Source organism: Phaenicophaeus curvirostris, chromosome 3 (assembly GCF_032191515.1).
Source record: "Phaenicophaeus curvirostris isolate KB17595 chromosome 3, BPBGC_Pcur_1.0, whole genome shotgun sequence".
In the NCBI taxonomy this organism is placed as follows: Eukaryota; Metazoa; Chordata; class Aves; order Cuculiformes; family Cuculidae; genus Phaenicophaeus; species Phaenicophaeus curvirostris.
Window position 1 is genome coordinate 43,939,428 of NC_091394.1, and position 22,910 is coordinate 43,962,337.

General features: G+C 43.9%; 2 protein-coding genes across 2 annotated transcripts in view; both read right to left on the reverse strand.

The window, feature by feature from the left end:
- CIDEA (cell death inducing DFFA like effector a) overlaps positions 1 to 22,910 on the reverse strand; it is a 557,707-nt gene that overhangs the window by 514,591 nt on the left and 20,206 nt on the right. The gene's annotated exons all lie outside the window — the stretch shown is intronic.
- Positions 4,868 to 14,328, reverse strand: TUBB6 (tubulin beta 6 class V). Its single transcript, XM_069853807.1, has 4 exons — positions 14,191 to 14,328; positions 12,653 to 12,761; positions 11,427 to 11,537; positions 4,868 to 6,724 (listed from the first exon to the last, which is right to left on the reverse strand). The coding sequence occupies exons 1-4, from the start codon at positions 14,245 to 14,247 to the stop codon at positions 5,661 to 5,663; spliced, it is 1,341 nt and encodes a 446-aa protein (XP_069709908.1). The 5' UTR covers positions 14,248 to 14,328; the 3' UTR covers positions 4,868 to 5,660.

Consider the following 22,910-nt stretch of genomic DNA (forward strand, 5'->3'; position numbering starts at 1 on the left):
TGATCTGCTTCTGGTTGCCTGCTGCATACTAAGGGTTTATTAGTTGGAGAATTCAGCTGTTAATTTAACTGACTATCCCAGAAGAAAATAGGGAAATGTTTTCGGGGGTTGGAGTGGTGGTTAAGTGGGGAAGGAGAATGAACCAAGTTTCTCTGCTGGACAACACATCCTTTAAGACTTCTAACTGAGAGAGGGCAGCTTAAAGGAATCATTAGTGATTAATTCCATCTGTAAGTTTTATGACATACCGGAAAGCAGCAGGATGACAAAGGAAAAAGTTAGCTCTGAAAGATCAGACACAAGCTCTTTGGTTGAGTTGCTTGAAGTAAACTGTTTATGGAAATTATTCTTTTGGGATTATTTTTTTTTCCTTTGTGATTAAGTTGTTGCCATCTCTGATGTTGTGTGGCTTTACAGTGAAGAGGAACAAGGGAATCAGAGCAAATACAGCAATTTAGAGTGAATTTATGGGGCATTTTTAATTGTTAGGGACACACAGAAGTGGTATTTATTGGATTTGTTATTGTATCATGAGTGATACACAGGGAAGTAGCCTGAATAAAACCAGACTTCAGCTCCTTTATTATTGGAATCAAAGTTTAGAATGATTTATTGCTAAAATAAACTTGTTTCATAGAAAAAAAAAGAATTTAAATCTTGCACACATGGTAAATCAGTGGCTGTTACATTTATTCTGTATTAATGCCTTGTTTGGCACAGGCAATTTGTAGCCAGTGCTGAGCACCAAATATGCTTCATGTTGTAAAGGCCAGAATTCTGCCTCTTCTCATTCCTTGAAAAAAAAACAAAGGCCACAAATCTCAGCCAACCACCCCACCCCCCAACCCCCCCCAAAAATACCCCAACTCTAACTTCACCATGGCAGTACTGGACTGTCAAAGATCTATCTATTCTCCAGGAAATATTTTCTCTTACCCCCTGTTTGGGCTGTCTAATTTTTAATTTCACTTGTTTGGTTGTGGCATGCAATTAGTAAGTGTGTGATAATTTAAGGAGAGGCAGGTCCTTTTGCCCCTATTTTAGAGCACTAATTTGCTTTGTCTAGTGTAACCTCAGGAAGTCTTAATATTTTGTGCTAAAAGTGGCAGAATTTGACTGTGTTGGGATTTTGGAATCAAAAAAGATGGAGGGGGAAAAAAGGCCATTTCAAGAAGCAGGCTGGGTAAAGAGGACTGTTATCTTCCTCCTACTCATAAAAGTCAGACTTCACCTGGTTTAACGTAAATCAAGAAAATCAAGTTTAGTCTGTGCTGTGGCTGCCAATGAGGCCAGATGAATTTTTGTTGCAAACCTGTTGAGCGGTGCTGCTTCAACTAGAAGGGGCTTGCACAGCACTGGGGGAGCTGCTGACTTCCCTGCTCCTCCTAATGCTGGAAGAAGGAGCAGGTTCAGACCCTCCTTCCCAGCCTGACCCTTTTCCCAGGAGGTGGCCACCTTCTCCTAAGGTGCAAATGCAAGAGAAGAAAAGAAGTAATCTCAGGCTGCAGAGAAATCAAGGGTCTACAGTGACTTGGTTAAGGCAGCCTGTGCAGGGACTGTCATGTCTGTACACTTAAGGGTCTGCCCCGATTCCTTGCTGGCTTTGGGCAGAGCAATTTTGCAAAGCAGCTGACCCATCAGGTTCAACTCCTGTTTCTGCCCTGATCCCACTCCTGCTTCCCATGGCACACCCTCCCTGCTCCCTGTTTTCAAGTGGTGTCAGTGGTCAAGATTGCCATCTTTTCCCCTCATCCTCGTCTTGCCAGAGGTGTTTTTGTCTGAGCTGTACTGGGAGCTGCACTTCTAGCTCTTCATAGGTCTGGCTTGTCCTGGCAGCCTGCTTCTAAATATTTGGCCAGGAGCAGAGCAGTAAAAAGGAGAGAAAATAAAAGTGGGTTAGGCACAGAAAAAAAGGGTGCAAGACACTAGGTTGGAAAATAAAAAACACATAGGTGAGGAACGTGAAAAGAAGGGGAGCAGAGCTAAGTAGGATTCGGCAGGCAGATTTCAGAAGAGAAGTTTCCGAGGAAAAAGAAGGATGATGAAAGGAAGTGCAACTGAAGGAATTGTTCACCAAGTGTGTTACTAAAACAACTTCCAGTTTTACGTCAAGAAAGGAAGAGATTAGACTTGCTTGCCTGAAGAGGAACAGGAAGCATTTGTGCTTCCCATAACTTGCTTACTGTTCCCATGCAAGCTGGTCCTCTGGCAATCTTCCCACTACAGGTTCCCAGGTTCATTTTGGTTTTTTGGCTTTTTTTTTTTTTTTGGTTTTGGGGTTTTTTTTTGGGGTTGTTTTTTTTTTCCTTCTAAGATCAGATGAAAGAGCCATCTCCTTTCTTTTCCAAAGCGGACATTAGTTTGCTTCCACCACCTCCACATATTAAGAAATTCACATCAAACAGTTGCAAGTAGACACATGTGAAAGAATGGCTGTGAGTCAAAGCAGGATCAAAGCAAACGTTGTCAGGTTTGGATTCCACAGGTTCAGAGTCAATATTCTGGATTTTGAGTCAGTGTATGAAAAACAACAAAGAACAAGCCGGTTCACCAAGGAAATAATTATTTAGGAACTCCAAGATTCTGGGCATTTTTAAACTATTAGCTACTTTTTTATAGTGATATCAGAATTTATGGCTGAGAGATGGTCATGAATTCTGTATTATAACACAATGCACTTCCACAAGCTGGAAGACCGTTTGTTCTAATTCAGAAGCTATGCTAGTGCTTTAATTGAAAAGTGTGCCACAGCTGCATGATGGCAGGCTCGGAGCCTGCAACACATTCTCCTCCTTCTTGAGCTGATAGCCTTCTATTTACAAAGCATCAACTAAACGTCTAAGTTTAATGGCTTTATTCACTATTGTCCTGGTTTGAGCTAAAGTAGAATCACTTTTCTAACTTCAGCTCAGCCTTGCCTAAGTAACTATTTTCTGAATGTTAACTGCATGTTTTTCCGTATCTCTCTCTAGAAGTGATAAAACAAGGCACCAGTATGCAGAAAGGCCGTTGCTTATACTTATTCCTGCAGTAACCAAGCCCATTGTTGAGCTACTGGAGTGTCATAAATCAAAGATGAAGAAAGGTCTCATCTACAGGGAGGGGCAGTCAGGACAGGTGACCAAAAATGAACAAAGAAGAGCATTCCATCCCAAACTCATCACCCTCTGTATAAAACAGAGAACATGAGGGTCTCGCTCTCTTCTGTGATGGCTGATGTCAAGTGAGGACCTTGTCTGTCTGTGCCCCTGATCCTGGATCGATGCATTCCTGAGCCCAGCTCCCTACTAACCTTGGACCCTTTCCTTGGTGTCTGCTCTGCAGCATTTGTGGTGATGTACAGTCATCGAGGGGTGGGAGCACAATTTCACATATTTGTATATATTTTATTATTCTCTTTATTATTTCCTTAAAGCTGTAGTTTTAGCTTCCAGCTCACAGTTCTTTTTCCTCTCATGTCCTTTTTTCCCTTTCCCTGGTGGGGAAGGGAGCAAATTGGGAGCTGAAATTGGCTGAGCTGGGGCTAAACCGTGACAACCATGGATTTTTCCTTTGTATTGCACAAAATGTTAATTTCTCTTTAATGCATCTTTTGGTTTAGCTTAGTGTCACGCCATGCTAAATGCATAGCTATAACATATCGCAACATTTCTAAGAAGTATATTTAAAGGTGCTCTATCACCATTCATAAATCGCGGCATCGCTAACCATTGCAAGGAATGTGGTCCCCGTCAATCTGCTGACTCCTCCGTGACCCTTAAGATGATGCGCCAGGCCCTCCCAAGCGCTGCCTACACACCGATGCCAAAGCCATTTGGTTGATATGTTCTAACAACTATTTGTCTTAACCCATCAAGTCACTTCATATGGAAAACTTGTACTTGGTTCTAACTAGTTTAGTTCTGTTTCTATGTGGAATAAAACTGAGCAGACAGCTTCAGCTTGTGATGTGATTAACAGTTGCCAGATTCATATACTTCATAAGCTACTGTCTCATTCCCCAAACCAACAAATGTATCATGTTCTTCGAAACAATGGATCTTTGGGAAATAGATGATGTTTGTAATGTGTCTTTTTTAAGTATTGAGCAACACTTTTGCTTAAAAAGTGCTTCTGAAAGTGAGAAAAACAAAGAGCAAAAGTTCAGAAACATTTAAAGTTTGGATTTCCGGATGATTTCTCCTTTGTTTGCTTGTTCTGTTGCCTAGAAACTGACTTAAATAAGAGACTCCATGTAGACAGAGCGTTCTCTGGTAGAAACTCTCTAATGAAGAAGAGCTGTTTAGTTGATATGGGCAGAAACATAAAGCATGCACAAAGAGCTAATGTCCAACAGTCACTGTGTTGAGGTGGCAAGTCAGATGGGTAAGACAGCTTTCTGTTTCAGCCTTAGTGTAAGAAAATAAATGGTTGGTCATCCTTCTATTTCCCCAACTCTTTTGAAAATTGTGCATAATTACTTTTATTTGTACTCTAACCTTAATTTGTCCAGTGATTTCAACCTGTTAACAAGACATTCCTAGCACTTATAGGTGTGTTGAACTTGTATACCTATGTAATGAGATATATTGACACAAAGCCTATGTCCCCCCTCCACCATGTTCCAAGAAGTATCAGAATTTCAGCCTTATGGGCTCGGTGGAATGGAGTCAGAAATAGGATCAATAACTGGTGATAACCAGAAAGACAGAAGACCAGCAAGATATTGGGGTACCACTTTAAACCCCAAGGTTCCTTAAAGAACACATCACAAATTGATAAGACTTCATATTTTCCTAGACATAAGGAAGAATTTCTTCACAATGAGAGTGGTGAGGCACTGGCACAGGTTGCCCAGGGAAGCTGTGGCTGCCCCATCCCTGGAGGTGTTCAAGGCCAGGTTGGATGGGGCCTTGGGCAGTTTGGTCTGGTGGGAGGTGTCCCTGCCCATGGCAGGGGGGTTGGAACTAGATGGTCTTTAAGGTCCCTTCCAACCTGAACTATTCTGATTCTATATAACCTGTGATTATTCAGCAGCAAGGGATGAAGTCACAGAGCATAAATTCAGCCCCTGGCCTGCAGCTCACTGATATTTATGTAGCATTGACTACCCAAAACGTTTTTGCTTGAGAAGATATTAATCCTTTTTTTATTTTGTTTTTAGAGGACGAGGATCAAATATCACTGATAGTAGTTACTGTGTAGCATAGCTAAAACCTTTTCCTTCTTTTAATTATGAATAAATTTTTTTCATGGCAGTTCAGTGTTGTACCCCCAGTAGAGAATGAATACTTCAAAGCCACGTGATTTTCTTGCTCATAGTTGGATGAAAACAGTGCAGCTCTGTTTTGTAGATTTTCATGCTTATTCTAAGTCTTCTCTTGTACATCTTTAGGGATGACAAATTGTGGGGGGAAAAAAAAAAAAAGATCCCAAACGAGCAAGCTCTGTGTTCAGACTCTTGGGCCAAAGACTTAACTGAATGCCTTCTTTTTGTCTCATGATTAGAAATGGCTTGATTTCCAGAAATGCTGAATGTCCTTGGTTCTCAGCGACCTCAATGGACTCTGAAAAGCACCTGTAACACCTGAGGCTCACGCTCTTTTGCTTTTTTAAGCCTAAATAAAGATTTATAAGCCTAATCTGAGAATTTGGCCCACAAAATAGTGCACCTAATTTATTTATTCGTTGATTTCTTCTTCATCATCTTCAAACGCTTCCTCCCCATCATTTGCTGTTGCTTCTTGGTACTGCTGATACTCTGAAACAAGATCATTCATGTTGCTTTCCGCTTCTGTGAACTCCATTTCATCCATTCCTTCTCCTGTGAACCAGTGGAGGAAGGCCTTTCTCCTGAACATGGCCGAGAACTGCTCCGAGATCCTTTTGAAGAGCTCTTGAATAGCAGTACTGTTGCCAATGAATGTGGAAGCCATCTTGAGGCCACGAGGCGGTATGTCACACACTGCCACCTTGACGTTGTTTGGGATCCACTCCACAAAGTAACTGCTGTTCTTGTTCTGGATGGCCAACATCTGCTCATCGACCTCCTTCATGGACATGGGACCACGGAAGACAGTAGCCACTGTCAAATATCGCCCGTGCCTTGGGTCACAGGCTGCCATCATATTTTTGGCATCAAACATCTGCTGGGTGAGCTCTGGAACAGTGAGTGCTCGGTATTGTTGGCTGCCTCGGGCTGTCAAAGGAGCGAAGCCTGGCATGAAAAAGTGAAGGCGTGGGAAAGGAACCATGTTTACTGCCAGCTTCCTGAGGTCAGCATTTAACTGGCCTGGAAATCGTAGGGACGTAGTTACCCCACTCATTGTAGCTGAAACCAAGTGGTTTAAATCACCATATGTCGGAGTGGTGAGCTTCAGGGTGCGGAAGCAAATGTCATACAAAGCTTCATTGTCAATGCAGTAGGTTTCATCTGTATTTTCAACCAGCTGGTGGACCGAGAGTGTAGCATTATAAGGCTCCACCACTGTATCAGAAACCTTTGGAGAGGGCATGACACTAAAGGTATTCATTATCCTGTCAGGATACTCCTCTCGTATCTTGCTGATGAGTAGGGTTCCCATGCCAGACCCTGTCCCTCCTCCTAGGGAATGAGTGAGCTGAAATCCTTGCAAGCAATCGCAGTGTTCACACTCTTTTCTTACTACATCAAGTACGGAGTCAACCAACTCTGCCCCTTCTGTATAGTGTCCTTTAGCCCAGTTGTTTCCTGCACCAGTTTGTCCTAAAATAACATACAATGGGGAAAGAAAATACACAAAATTATTAGTAAGGTTTGGTATTTGCATGCCAAATGGAGTCACATCGGCAACAAAAGCTGCTATCAATCTGTTGGGTTGGATACCTGTGCTTTTCAGTTTTACCTACAAATACCTCCAGAAGTGTCTGGGTAAACGTTTCACATAGCCTCCTCTCACCTCAAATCCCTGGTAGTTTTCATTTATGCCATTGGGTGGTTTTTTTGTCTTTTGGTATTTAACTTACCACAAATGGCCTGGAGTTGCTCCTTGTTTTGAAAGCTTTCACACTCCCAATCCTGCTTATTCCATAAACACAAGATGACTGTTTAATATTCAAATACTCTGTTTATAAGGAGCGTGACGTATACAAAGAGCTAAATCACAGACACACATTTCTAAATGAAAGGTTCTTGGACTGCTCCCATGAGACAGAGGCATCATCATCATTCAAGGATAAGTCTCAGCTTCAAAGTCCTATTTAAGTTCTTATATCAAGATCTACAGTTTTTAATTGATAGTTACCTAACCTAAATGAAAACACTGATTAACAGAGGCTTCAAGAATGTTATTTCAAAAATGCGGGAATTATTAAGCACCTTTTAGCTTTGACTGGTTTCCTTACTAACTCACTGTTCTTCAGGATCAGCAAAGCAGCTTATAAAAATGGATTACTGATGAACCCCTTGTTTTCTCTCCATGGCTTCCATTTTCCTTTTATGAGCCACTCAATTTATTAAGATGGACAGTCTGGATTCTTTGCTATGTCACTATTTTGTTACTACTTGGATAACAAGGAGGTTTCAATGGGGGGCTGATTTTAACACACCCATGCCTCACAGTGACTACTACATATGTAGCAGTGCTGAACTCAGTGGTACTCTCATAAGTGGTGTTCAGAGAGAGCGATAGATTCAGAATTTTGGTATGGGGCTGTCAGCTTCTGCATTGTGCTCCAAGACCTTCCCCTTCCTTCCTATTACCATGTCTCATTTCAATTCACAGTGCGCTGTGCTGGTGCCAAACATATGAATCAGGGAAACTGCTTGCTGGAATATTGTTTAAATATGATGCACTCAATTTTCACTGCTTAAATGCTTGGTTTCCTCATGATGTATTTGGTTACTTAATGCATTGTTCTATATGTTGCTCTATTCTTCTCTCTTTAAACCTAGGGAGCTCTGCACTTCCTGTCCAGCTGGGCAAAGCACAAAGTAATATCCTTCCAGAATTAAATGTGCTTGTAAACGCCTGTGGTCTGCTTGAGCAGATCCCCTATGACAGACAGGGCAGCACACCAGGCTGCACACTAACAAGCAAACATCACTCCAGAATTCAGAAAGACCCTAACAAAACCAAATTCTAAGTTACAGCTTTCCCCTTGTGGTAAACACCATATAGTGCTTCTCCAGAGGGCAGTGGGATAAGGAGAGAACAGGAGAGAATGAAGAATGGGAACAAAGAACTAGGGAAGAGGAGAATTGAGATTACTCCCACAAACGTGGAAAACGTTTTTTGGGGGGAGAATGAGTAGAGACTGATTTTAGTTGCTTTTGCTTAGTTTGCAGTCTAAGTTCAGCAGAAAAATGCCTAATACAGAGGTGGACCTGTCCTCCTTCAGGCCCTCCAGCGTGCTACACTCCCTCACTCTTCACTTGAATCACACAAACCCCGAGATGCTGCCCGTCTCTATTGCACTAATACCACCTTTGTATTTAAGCTGCTGAGTGTAACTGTAGCAGCGGCTGCCTACATCAGCATGGACAGATTCCCTCCAGCCCACAACTATGGGCTGCTCTCCCCTGGCAACACCGCACTGGCACTCAGCCACCTCTCCTAGGGTCTTTGGAATTTTCACTTCAAATTTCCTGCTGTCCGTGTGTATATGTCTGGGAATTTGATACCTCCAGACCCACTGGATCTATAGAACTGTAAGACCACCACCACAAAGAACACATACAACAAGCCCTAGAAGCTCCAGATTTCTTACACGTGGCAGTAATAGGCCTGGAGATACCATGGCTCTGTATCAGCTGCCACACCCCCAGAAGACTTGATCATGACCTTGTGAAGTCCTGCTGCATGCCCTCCGCTTATCAAATACCTACCAGACCTCTGAAAATCCTAGAGAAGCACATAAAATGATGTAATTCCATGAGGACTAAATCTTCAGTTGGAAAATAAGCCTGTGTCTGCAAAAATCTTACGCCAATCCTGGAAGTTCTGCATTGCATGCAGCCCACTTCTGCCTTTTCTCACTATGCATTTACTAAGATCTAGAGGAAGTCTTCACAAAGCAATCCCACAACATATCTGCACTCTTGGTACCTCCAGATCCATCTCCCACTATTTCTTTTCTCCAGCACACTATAGGGTTATCACACATGTTCAGATTAAGCTACACACCTACAGAAGATATTTGTTTAATGGTAAATTTATTTTTTAATCCCTAAAGATGGAACTATTTCCTGCAATCTTCTTTCACCCCCTTTCCTCTCTTCACTGCGTGAAATAGAAGACAAAACCTGGGCAGAGAAATCAGTAGCTGCACACTAATGCTTAGAAGCCCAGTATGAACAGCCTTGCTGCAGAACACAGTATGATTTAGAGAAGGAAGGGTAGCTCCTTTGACGGGCTAACAGCCATTGTGGGATTGCCTCTACCAGTTCAGGAAACTTCAATTGGGGTGGTATCCTACAGCACAAAGCTAGTAAGGGTGTACACAAGGAAACAATGACAAAATGTTCAAAGAAAAACTGGCTAACAAGAGGAGACACGTCAGAGTTCACAGCAGTTCCTGGTGGGCAGTCATATGCTTGTTAGAAGGCCAGGAGATCTTTCACTGCAAAATCTTTCTACTTGCATTTCTCTAACTTTTAGATCACTACTCTGTCAACACAAGCAACACAAGGATTATTTTTGTGTTCATCTCAATCTCCTGCCAGTCTGAACTAAAATTCCTGTATCTGGAGTGTATGATCGCATACTCAATACACCTGAATGAAATCCTGATTGATGGTTCGTGGCTTCGTGCTATGAAGATGGGGGCACATGAAGGTACATACAATTAGAGGCAGAAAACATCTCCATCCAAATGAGCCCTAATGACCTGCAGTACAGCAAGTACAGAACTGCCAGCTTCTGCCACAAAATCCTCTGTGGGCCCAGGCCAGATTTTTAAAAGAGAAAACAAAATGCTTTGTTGGCTTTTGACACAGAAGATTACTTCAGCAGTCAGGCAGCCATTCTGCATTATTCAGCAGGTTAGGACGACAGTGCCTGATGCTGGCAGGGGCCTCTGTCAGATCCAAGTTGATCACATGCTATTGGTTCATTGTTATCTTGGCAGGAAGGGAGTAGAGTGAACAGGACTATTGTTGAAGACACTCTGAATTGATTTTGCTCTGGTTTTACTGGTGGTATGCCAAATTGTAAAGCTCCAGCTCAGGCATTTCCATAGGTCAGGCTAACACACTTCCAGAGGGCTTGTGTGGTCCACACAGGAGAAAGGAAGTGAAAGAAGTAACTGGAATACAGAAATATACTTTGTAAAGCTGCCTATCTCTAGCTTTTCTCCCCATACTGTAACGTAAAATTCTTTTGAAAAAGACCTTCAATGTCTCTACCATGGAGTGTACAGGAGAGCAATGAGGACAGCATTAAAAGTTTTCAGTCAGTTAAAGGCTTAAAGTGCCTCTTCTTACTCTGCATCTCAACAGCAACAACCCAGACTTAAGTTTGTTTTATACCACCCAAATAATGTTTATCTTTTCTGTCTGTCCTTGGCATTGTTCCTTCCTTATGCTAACACAATATACCAAACTAAGTTGCAACTTAAGTTTGCCTTGTCGGGAGGAAATGTGTTTTGTGGCTAGTGCAGACTTGGAAACCAAAAAGACAAGAGTCCTCATGGCAGCTTTCAGACTTGCAGTTTTCAATTAACTTTCACAGGCTGTTTCTCCTTTAGTGCAAACAGACTGAAAATGCTTCCGTACTTCATATAGATGCTATAAAATTGAATCCTGGTAATGTGCGTTCCTAAGCTTAGATGCAAAGTACTACAAAAGTCCGAAGTAAAAGAGGAAAAGCCCAAACAACTCTCTTCAAGGACACTGCAAAATCAGAAACTCCCTACATGATCTTGGGCTGCTCTTCATTATGTCGGAAAATAGCCCAGTAACTGCATATATGTGAGTGTTTTCTATATCACAGTTGGTCTTCCTCCACTGTTTAATATAATGTAAGGACCTACTGAAAAAGTTGAATTATGCAGCCTATAAACAATTTCATCCTCAAGCACTTAATGTGAGCTGAACAGTAGTCTTGTTGGTTTGTGGTTGAAGTTTCCCTCTCCTCCATTTTTTGAAGAATTTCCACGCATTTTGTTGTAAAGAAGCTTTCTCAGCATTTCTCTGGAGTTCATATATAGGGAAAGCAAGTGTACTTTATCTAAATGCCACAGAAAACCTCCAGCACCTTGCTAACTGAAGGAATGACTACAGAAGAATAACTTTTTCAGCTAACAGGATTTTAGCAGACTTACAGATAATTGGAATTGTACTGTTAAGCTGTTAGGTTTTCTCAATACTATCATTGTGGAATAGAGTGTTTTAATGCTTTTTGACCATTCACTTGGTAATCAAACACTTGTTGGATAGTTCTGGGTTTTAGAAAGTGACATCCACATACCAAAGATGAAATTATCAGGCCGAAAGAGCTGACCAAAAGGACCAGATCGGACACTATCCATGGTTCCCGGCTCCAAGTCCACTAAGACTGCTCTTGGTACGAATTTCTGGGCTACAATAAAAAGCAAGCATGGCCTTAATGTTCTGAAATAAGCTAAGATAGTTACAGCTCTCAATATACAAATACATTACGTCTCACATCATATTAGACTAATATAGATTGTACCTATACAAATATTTCCTACACAAGAAGTCACGGTGGTGAAAAAAAACCATCACCACAGGAACAAATTGATTCTGCTTGAATAACAAACATGACATCTTTTGGGTCCTACAGATGGTAGGACATTTTATAAGCTCTTTTTTTAATCAACAGATAGAAGGGAAGGATGATTCTGATTAGTGAAAATAGTTGACATACAAGAAAGAAAGTAGATAATCTTTTCTGGGGTGAATGAAGGGTTTATATTCAAGTGATCCTAACACATCTCACAAGCTTTTATGCTTGAAGGATTTACCAGAGCTACCTGGTGTAAGTGGCAAACAGCAGTATATTAGCACATCTATCACGAGCACAAAATAAAGAATCTATGCAGTTGAAGTTGTTTAAGAAAACTCAGGTAAATAACATGAATTAACATGAACTGGACAAAAATGAAACATTTGCATTTGCAGGTTCACGTCAATAGACCAAAGGGCTCACTATCCTCATTTTTCACTGTTAACACCTTCTAACATGGGAGTGACCTAAAGCATTTGGTTACCTCTGGCATCTTACTAATGAATCACTGTTAAGTTCTCCATTACCTGCACCCCAACCCTCCCACTCACAAAATCGGAGACAGATTGACACAGATGCAGGCTCATATAACCAACAGTTTAATTTGGGGAAACCGGTAAGACACATCTGATGAAATACTCACACATTAGAAGAGCAAACGCCTAGCACAGTGCTAAATAATAAACAAACCTCCAGAACCTAAGGACAGCCCCTCGTGCCATTTCCCTCTGCCTGGGGAGGTAACACCCAGTTATCAACTGATAAGAAAGCGGGTATTTTCTGTGTATCGTGGGGAGAGCTGGGACCAGCCGAGGGGCACTTGAGCAGCATGATGCAATAAGGACTTCACCAACCTCACAAACTGGCTCTCCCAGATTTCTGTGCCCAGAAAGAACCCGCAGAGCCAACCCCCACCTCTCTCGCACCCCTCCCCATCCCACACTTACAGGATGATTCATTGTAGTAGACATTGATCCTCTCCAGCTGCAGCGCTGAGTCACCCACATAGCCTCCGGCCGGGTCAATGCCGTGCTCATCGCTTATCACTTCCCAAAACTAAAGGGAGGAAAAAAAAGAAGCGGTGGATTGGGAACTCCCCCGCGGAGCATCGCGGGGCCGGCGGGGAGGAGCCCGGCCCGCCCGCAGCTGCCGGATTCCTGGCGCGCCCGCACCCGCCCCGCCGGGCATTTCATGTTTTTGTTACGTTTGAATATGTTTGGAGGGGGCTGCTTGTACTTCTGCCGCTCTTCCCTACTTTTTCAGCCGCGGTCCGTGCGGTTTAATCATAAAACTAATCATAGAATGGGTTGGGGTGGAAGGGACCTCAAAGATCATCCAGTTCCAACCCCCCTGCCATGGGCAGGGACACCTCCCACCAGACGAGGCTCTTCAAAGCCCCATCTAACCTGGCCTTGGACACCTCCAGGGATGGGGCAGCCACAGCTTCCCTGGGCAACCTGTGCCAGGGCCTCAGCACCCTCAGCGTGAAGAAATTCTTCCTAGTGCCTAATACAAATATTCCCCCCTTCAATTTAAAGCCGCCACCCCCGCGTCTTATCACTACAGTAAAAAGCATCTTCCCGCCTTTCCTGTCTCCCTTTGATACCGAAAATGCCAACAAATAAACTCTCGGAGACTCATTTTGGAGTTTTTGAAGCAAGCATCCTCTCTCGGGGTCAGGCAGCAATCGTCATCCCCCATATGCAGCCAGACGGGAGCTGGGGCGGGATGTGCTTCCCACTTACAGGCACACGCATGCATTTCCCCAGAGATCTAATGCACTTTCCGTTACTTCCCAAGGACTGATTCTGATGTTATAATGAACTTCGCAACAGTCAAATCTGTCGCTGATGGGGAGCTTCGGCTCCAGCTCAGCCTGGCCTTGCCCTGGGGATGGGGGAGGCTGCAGACAGAGGGGATCCCAGCAGAGACACCCCAGTGCGGGACACACCGAGCACAGGGCGTTACCGCCTCCAAAGAATAATCAGCGTCTGGGGAAACGCTGTTTGAAAAAGAACATGCTACCAGAGGAATGTAATTCGATGAAGCTTAACTCTACTTTAATTTTAATCAAAATATTCCGCTTTTTGCAATAGCGACCACTTCTTGTATGACCTTCAGGTGCTGGAAGGCTGCAATAAAGTCTCCCCGGAGCTTTCTCTTCTCCAGGCTGAGCACCCCAACTCCTCCAGCCTGTCCTCACAGCAGAGGGGCTGCAGCCCTTGGAACTCATTTAAAAAAAAATTTTAAAAAAAATAACAAACCCAAACCAAACCAAACTCGAAAAGTCCTGTTTGGTTTTGGAGCTTCCCAAAGCCTTTTATGGTCACGGGGAGAGGGAGATGCGCAGCGAGCGCTCCCGGCGCCTCTCGGACGGCTGGGGAGGAGGCGGGGGACACACACACACTCCAGCCCCCCGCAAGAGCTATGGGGCTCCGCAAAGCCGCGAGCAGGCAGCGGCAGCCCCGTCTCCCCTCAGGCTCACCTTGGTCCCGATCTGGTTCCCACACTGTCCCGCCTGGATGTGCACGATCTCCCTCATGACGACGCTTCCCCCCAGCCAGCGCCCCGCCAGGCAATGCGCGGCGCCGGCCGAGCGGGCGGTGCTTTTATGGGCTCCGCAGCCTCCCTCCCTCCCCCCCTCTCCCTCTTCCTCCCCTTTTCCCCCTTCCCGCGCAGCTTATGGTCACCGCCTCCCCGCAAACACCAGCCTCCCCGCAGCTCCCAGCCTCGCCCCGCCGGGTCCAGGGGTGGGTGGCGATGCCACCCGCTTGTGACAAGGAGGGTCCCGAGGGGCTCCTCAGCCCCAGAGGAGGCTCCCGGCGCCGCCGTGCTCCTCACCCAAACCGTGTTTGCGAGCGTCGGTTCCTCCACCCTCCAAGGACCTGCCAGCGGGCATCCTCGCCTTCTCCTTTCGCTCCCTGTCCCGCTGCCCTGTCGGCCCCAAAAGCCATGGGTGAGCTTTCTCCGTGCCTTCCCAACTGACACCGTCTTTCCATCGCTCTTTTCCAGAGCGGTCTTGCCAGCAGGTGACAGGCGGCTGCATGAAACTTGCACCTTCAGGCAGTCTCCGTGGAGCAACTTCCCTGACAGCTCGTGTATCTGTAATCCAGAGCATCGTCTGGGGTAGACATAGTTTGAATGGCTTGGGTTTTTTTTTAATGAAAAGGAAGATTTTCTTTCTCCTCTAGAGAGGAAACAAGTTCCCACAACTGCTTTATCTTACCTCCTTTATGATTCCTTTATGGAGCTTCTTCATGGTTTCCCAGGCAGAGAAAAGCTGCCTAGCTTGGCTGCCTGTTCTAATGCCAGTGTGACTCTTTGTGGGATGCCATTTCTTTTGTGATATATTCTGATACGCAGCCCTAGTGGGAGGCATTCCTCTGTCTGTGCACATCTTTATGTCCCCGCCATTGTGCGCAAGCAGCCCTGGGGCCAGAGTTAGAGAACTTCATAATCTGCTTGATCAAAGGTGACCCGGCCAAGAATAATCTTGTGTGTCCTCTCCAGCTTGAAGACAGTTAAGACAACCCCCATCAATCAATAAATAACCCCCAAATAGCCCAAACTCTGTACGTAGGCTGGGAAGTCACCACCTTCTTGCCCAGCCTTGTGTTGCTTTGACATGACCAATGCCAGCTAGACTGTGTGCGCTGGGCTCCAGCCTTGCCTTTTAATGAATGTTTTCCAGCAGGGCTAGCAGCTTCTTGCAAATTACCTCTGAGCATCCTGTGCTCACCATGCTAGGCTGAGTCGAATGTCTTTCTGACACCCATGAAGCAGCTGGAGGATCAGTGTGTTTGCTGTGCAAGCAGTCATCAGCACAGGATTCGATATTGTGGGCCTTTTTCTCTGCCGAAGGACTCAAATAAAGGTCCTTCTGTGTGCAATCTATGTTTTTGGAAGAGATCCACGAGCAAGGGTTTTGTGTAGTAGTCTGCTTAGTGAGGTTGTCTTGGACTTTGCTTGAATCACTATGTCATAGAACGTTCCTTCCAGCCCTGGCTTTCCCTGCATCCTCCCATGTACTGTTGTGTGGCTCATACTTGCCATCAACTTGCCATCATTTCTGCTGGTATGCCACATTTTAAAATTGAGTTAGTTCCCAGGTTCAGCTAGTGGAAAGGCCAGATGTGTGTTCCTAATACACACACACATGCATCCACCCCACTCCCCCATATGCATACAGACGTGTCTGGCCATTCTAATTGACACAGGCAAAAACCCCAGCACTCACACAAACACAAACAGCACTAATGTCCTCATCCTGTTCCCCTCTTTGGCTGATCAGGACAGAAGCCCATTAATGGAAAATAAATCTATATTTGTACACATCTACATAATACGAAACCCTGCAGTAGCCAGTCTTAAGCACTCATCCTATTTCATAATTCACCCCTGAATCCAAAGTCTTCTGAGTTGCTGGCACCTGGAAATGTTATTCCCAGAGGCCCACAGCTCCACTTTAGTTGCTGGTATTCAGACCTAGAGACACACACACACAAACCATGGGTCCCTCTTCCTGTAGTTGGTTTTAAGATATTCAGCCTATTCAGTATCTGGCCTCTGCAACCCCAGTTGCCTCATGGAAAGGCACAAGCATGCAAACAAAAAGCTAGTCTGGTAGCTAGTCCAAGGTTGTGACATTACCAGTAACTGGTCACCAGACCCCACCACAGTCTCCCCAGGTAGCTGGCTTAAACACCCTGGTCCCTCTAGATCCCTCAGAGATCCTCTGGTCTCTGCTATCTTACCTGGACTTATGGCTGCTCCAAAACTTGACTCCCAGGCTTCTTACCCTACTCTACAGCTAGCCTGGCTTGGTGTTTACTAGTGACCACACACTGACATACAGATCCACATAATATTCATGCACTCTGGTCTCTCCAGTTGCTCCATCACAGACACACAGGCCCCTATGGCTTGTGGCCCACATGCTAATTGCTGGCATTCAGACCACCATGCACACACACACACACACACAAAATATAGACCTCCTCTCACCATGCAAATAGGAGAATAAATAAAATGCAGTTTAACAAGACAAGCCAGACTGAGCTGATCAGGTGCAAGGCATAGCCAAACAAGCAGACTGACCAGCAACCTGTTTACACCCAATCAAGCTACTTTAGTACCTTATCCTTTTATTTTTCTGCACCAAACCGCCTTTATCTCCACTTTTCTTCACCTCTGATTCCTTCTCTAAACATCTCATAAGTCATCCGGTACAATCACAGAATTGTTTAGGATGGAAAAGACCTTTAAGATCAAGTTCAACTGTAAACCCCACACTGCCAAGTCCACCACTAAACCATCTCCCTAAGCGACACGTCTACACATCTTTTAAATGCCTTTGGGGATGGTGACTAAATCACTTCTTTGGGCAGCCTGTTCCAATGCTTGACAAGATGCTCAGCCCCAAAGATGCTTGACCCCTCTGTGTCCTAAAGAGTACCGTACCCCTGCAAGCAGAATTCCCTCTCTGTACAGTGATCCATGAAGCCTCTCTGACTGACTGATGGTGATGAGTGTCACACCTAACCCATGGGCTGATCCCTCTCTGGGAGGAACTGGGGCAGAGTCTGGTTTTCTCTGGCTATATTGTTGGGGTTCCCTCACCTTCTACTGCTCCTCTATGCTCTTTTGTGTTTGTGGAGGTAAGCCTTGAATCGCCTAACCCAGCAGTTTCATTCAGCAGATTCATTTGATCATCTGAATCAAATTGTATTTTTAGAATAAAAATAATAAGAAAAAAATGGACATAGGCCAGGGAGGGTGTAAAAGAACCAATGAGAGCATATTGTAGTAGAGCCTTTAGTCCGCATGCTTCTTGAAAAACCGTGTAAGTTGTACCAGCCTATGTCCATCTTCAAAAGGTTTGTCTGCTGTCCTGGGAGCAGCAGTTAGCCAAACACCATTTAGAGGCCAAAACTTCACCCAGTTTCCCACACGTACAAAGTAACCCACTGACTTACATGTAAAACTGTAGAACTGTGTGCGTGATGAAGGTGAGCAATAGCTTAACCAGCAGATTCACATCTCCCTTGTACAATTTTTATAACTATGTAAATATGTTCTAATATTCGGTCAGACCTGACTCAGCCTGCAGCTTCTCCGTGGTTTATTTCTAGTAATCTGAAAAGAAGCAATACTCGTTAGTTGGTCATTGAATGTAAATGTACTTTCAAATCCTTTTCATCCACTCTTGTGTTTACTTAGTAGTTCAGCTGAAACAGGAGGTGGAGGTACCATTACAACCTGTGTCTACCAAAGACTACACATTCTCTTTAAGTTTTCCTAGGTTTGGTCCAGGATTTTAAAGGCACTTAACTGTTTCAAAATCCCACTATGTAGTTAACTGCTGTAAATCACTTCTGGATGTATTTTGAAACCCCAGTATACACCTCTTCGAAATTTAAGGTACCTGAACGTCTATTATAAAGATTTCCCTCTAGGTGCTTCATCTGGCTGATTCATAAGATTCATTCTATACATAGATTAACATAGGAATACACTCTAAATATTGTACAATGGATTTTTACTTGTTGTATTTGGCTGTGTAGACTCTCTCTTGGATATCTGTAATATATATTGACTTTTAACCTTTTTACTCATGGTCTTTTTTTCTTCCCATGCACTTCATAGCCTAATTTAATATTTAGAGGATGCTTTTTTTCTCTGTGCACAAAATAGGAAGAAAGCTTTCTTAAGATTTTACTTGCAGATTTACTCCTTTTATTGTTTTTCCTTTTTTCCTTCCTTTAGCAATTTTAACTCCACTTCTGTTGTTGAAAAAAAAACCAACAAAAATCAATCCAAACCAACAAAACCTTAAATAATATATTCAGCCTGAAAAACTAGTAAAATGTCATGACAGCTACAAACTACTTGCCCAGTTTTGCAAATTTATGCTCCAGACAGCCCTTTGAACCATCAGTTTACATGACTTAACATTCTCAAAGTATCTTGCTCCCAGATGTGGAAGCAAAATATTAAATAGTAAAAGAGGTCGGTGCTTGCATTTTAGAGAGTAGCATGACCCTTTATGACAGACGGGGTGTGGATTAAGGAGTATCTGACTGGTCAAGTCTGGATTGGTTTGAGATTTCTAGCTGTTAAAATCCTGGAACAGTTCATTTCCACTGGAGAGCTCTTTGGTGCTCCAGTATGATGCGCATAGTCCATGTGGTTCTTTATTGCTGTTACACACTAACAAGGATCTTGGCCATCAGTCTTAGCAGTGGTATCGGAGAGCAACAGCAGATGAAATAATCATGTTGCTCCTGTGGGAGATTGTCTTCCTCAAAAAACCTGTATTCATTCAGGGTCACTACAAACTAGTGGGGCCGCATGGGGTTGCAGAGCCTCCAGTGTTCTTGACTTCAGCCTTTCTCACGTACTCCTTCCTCTTGCAAAGGCTAAAATAGAAATGGATACCTACAAGATAATGAATTTCACAAGGCAGGACTAAATGTATAAGATGCCCCTGCTACAGAGTAGAAGGATTTTCCAGTAATAGCCCAGGCAATAGTCGTCTCCCACAGAGTCACATGGAAATTTGCTTTAATGCCCTGGAAAAACCCCAGCAAAATTCTTCTGTATTTAGCTGGTCATATGATATGATTGTTGAGCTGCTTCCTGCTTTTCAGGAAACACATTTGTGTTTATACCAGGGTTGTTGCTAGGACTATTTCTATTTACTGGAGTTTTTAAGGACTAGAGAGAAATTCATGTCATAGCAGAACAGTTAACTTGATAGCTACTATTCTCAACAAAGGTCCATCCAGTGTTATAAAGCTTGTTAGCACATACATTAACTGCCAAAGCAAAAAATACAATCCACATGGTGGATTCAATCTGACAGCTTGTAGCAGGCTAGTATATGCCACTAACACTATAGTCACCTTTAGGAGGAAAATCCCAGGGTGAATGTTGTTCCTTTCTCTCTTCTTTAGTCTGAAAATTTATCACATAAGTTCAAAAAAAAAGGGAAAAAATGTCTTGTAATGTTTTGGGGTTTTTTTTCCTTATGAAAGAAGGCATGGGCAGTCATGATCTCTGCAAGCGTGCGTCCATCTATCTCTACCACCACTGTTTCAATTAATCAACCTGCTGTTTTACAAAATCCAATAGAGGCATGTGAGTTCCAGTGATATTGCAGCTCCAGAAGAGTCTAGAAAAAGCCCAAGAACCCAACAGCATGGTCAAACAAGTCAAACGGCAAAGCAAAGCAGTGAGACATCTATGCAGAAGCATACAGTCTAGTAAAGCTAACACCAGCATACATATTTATCACAGATGCCTTGTAGCATACGTGGTTTGCCAAGAAAAGCTACTGCATTTCATATGGACCTCAAAAAGTTGCTTGCTTTGCTCCCCTCCATTAAGCTTGTTGCTGTGGAAGCTGTGTTGTCACAGGCTGGACCTCTGGGCTGAGTCCAATGGCATGAGGTTTAACAAGGCCAAATGCCGGATCCTGCACTTGGGGCACAACAACCCTATGCAGTGCTACAGACTAGGAGAAGTCTGGCTGGAGAGCTGCCTGGAGGAGAGGGACCTGGGGGTGTTGGTTGACAGCCGACTGAACATGAGCCAGCAGTGTGCCCAGGTGGCCAAGAAGGCCAATGGCATCTTGGCTTGTATCAGAAACCAGCAGGTCCAGGGAGGTTATTCTCCCTCTGTACTCGGCACTGGTGAGACCGCTCCCTGAATAGTGTGTTCATTTCTGGGCCCCTCACCACAAGAAGGATGTTGAGGCTCTGGAGCGAGTCCGGAGAAGAGCAACAAAGCTGGTGAAGGGGCTGGAGAACAAGTCTTATGAGGAGCGGCTGAGAGAGCTGGGGTTGTTTAGCCTGGAGGAGAGGGGGCTGAGGGGAGACCTCATTGCTCTCTACAACTACCTAAAAGGAGGTTGTGGAGCGGAGGGTGCTGGCCTCTTCTCCCAAGTGACAGGGGACAGGACAAGAGGGAATGGCCTCAAGCTCTGCCAGGGGAGGTTCAGGCTGGACATCAGGAAAAAATTTTTCACGGAAAGGGTCACTGAGCACTGGAACAGGCTGTCCAGGGAGGTGGTTGAGTCACCATCCCTGGAAGTATTTAAAAGACAGGTAGATGAGGTGCTCGGAGATATGGTTTAGTGTTTGATAGGAATGTTTGGACTCTATGATCCAAGAGGTCTTTTCCAACCTGGTGATTCTATGATTCTATGAATTGACACCTATGCTCAAACATAGTACTTGGGGGGTTGTTTAAATGCTGCTCCCCTGTCTGCTTTATAACTGTAGCTGTCAATGGAGGTAATGCATTTGTGTTTTAGCCCGCAAGATGTGGTCTGTACCTTGTAATGTTAAAGCAGAGGTCACTGCATCAGATCGGGGTAAATATGTTTACGGTTTAAATGTCTGAGACAGCGTGAAGCAACACTGGAGAAATTCCACTATCTTGTCAAAACAACCTGCATTTTTCACACGATTTTCTCACTGTTTGTCAAGATAAATGGAAAACCACTATAACTCCAACCCTGAATATCAACATGTTAGAGTTCAGTCACCTTTGCACTTTCCATCACTTATAGTCTTTTCATTTGTAACACATTTTTTGTCCTTTGGAAATGAGTATTTTGTTTCAGCCCTTTTTTCTCCCTGTGCTTAGCCTCAGCACTAAAATAATGCATCCAGGACTTGTTGCAGAGTTGGTTGTAGTGATTTGTATGCAGCAGCTGTAGCAGCTGGAGAAGAGGGAGGCATGTACCTGCCTGTTATGTCAGGTGGAATGTGTGCTTGGTGTGGCTGTTTTTAACTTCCACTTTAATAGGTCACTTAGTTACTTAAACAAACAGAGCCAGAATATGGACCGCACTGTGTGTTTGACAAAGTCAGTACAATATTCAGGTTAGTGTTTTCTTACAGCTTCGACCAAGAGTATGGGAATAAAAAATTAATTCAGGAATTCATCTGCATTCAATTCTCCAGCCTCTCTGTGTATCGGAGATTTTGCAGAACTGCGTTGTTTGAAGGATAGAGTGAAACCAAATTTTCACTAGAATGTGTGCTCTCCATTATCTGTATCACACAGTGAGTGAGTGGTACAGCTGTAAGAGGACAATGAACCTGAGATATTGCTGACTTGCTATTGGAGTTGAGTGAGCTCTGAGTAGATGCCAAGACAATGCAGAGCTTATCTGTAAATCCTAGTGAGTGTGGGAGATGTCAGAATGGGAACAAAATGGTCTTTTAACCAAAGTCATGCTAAAGATTATCAGGAGGAAAACATATTCTGATTAGATGAGTACAGTTGCAGCAGCTGGTCTTGATTGGAGGGAAGATCCATCTAATCTAGAATTATGTATTTGACAGTAGCCAGTGGTGGGTGATAGGCAAACAGTATGGTAAATCTTCCTTTCAAATACCCTTCTACATCCTGGCAGTCAGTGATAAGGATCTTTTGAACCAAATACTGTATTGAGACCATCACATTTAATAGCCCTTTTGAAGCATCCATTAAGTATGTAACTGCTTTTTTAATCCGTTCACTTTCAGCCTCCAAAGTCTACTGTGGCATTACCTGCCACACACAGCTGGATTCCATTTTGTGAAGACATGCTTCTTTCTTTTGTAAAGCTGATGCCTTAATTTGGTGCCCTGTAATTCTTCTATTCTATTAGTAATTAACGTTTCCTAATGAACATTATATGTGTGTATAAGATGGTTTTAGTATTTGTTTTGTTCTTTCTTTCCCTGTCTGTCCAACACTTGCTAAGCTGAAAGTGTTAGCTTAATTAATCTTCCTGTGATTGAGGGGGTCATTCCACTCCTGTGATTTCCTTGCTTATCACCCTTCTCTATGTCTCTTAGCTCTCCTGAAGCCTCTATGAAATGGGATCAACAGTACTGTTTAGCCTGGAGAAGAGGAGGCTGAGGGGAGACCTTATTGCTCTCTACAACTACCTGAAAGGAGGTTGTGGAGAGGAGGGAGCTGGCCTCAAGCACCACCAGGGGAGGTTCAGGCTTGTTTTTCACGGAAAGGGTCATCGGACACTGGCACAGGCTGCCCAGGGAGGTGGTTGAATCACCTTCCCTGGAGATGTTTAAAAGATGTGTGGATGAGGTGCTGAGGGGCATGGTTTAGTGACTGATGGGAATGGTTGGACTCAATGATCCTGTGGGTCTTTTCCAACCTAATGATTCTGTGATTCTGGGTGATTCT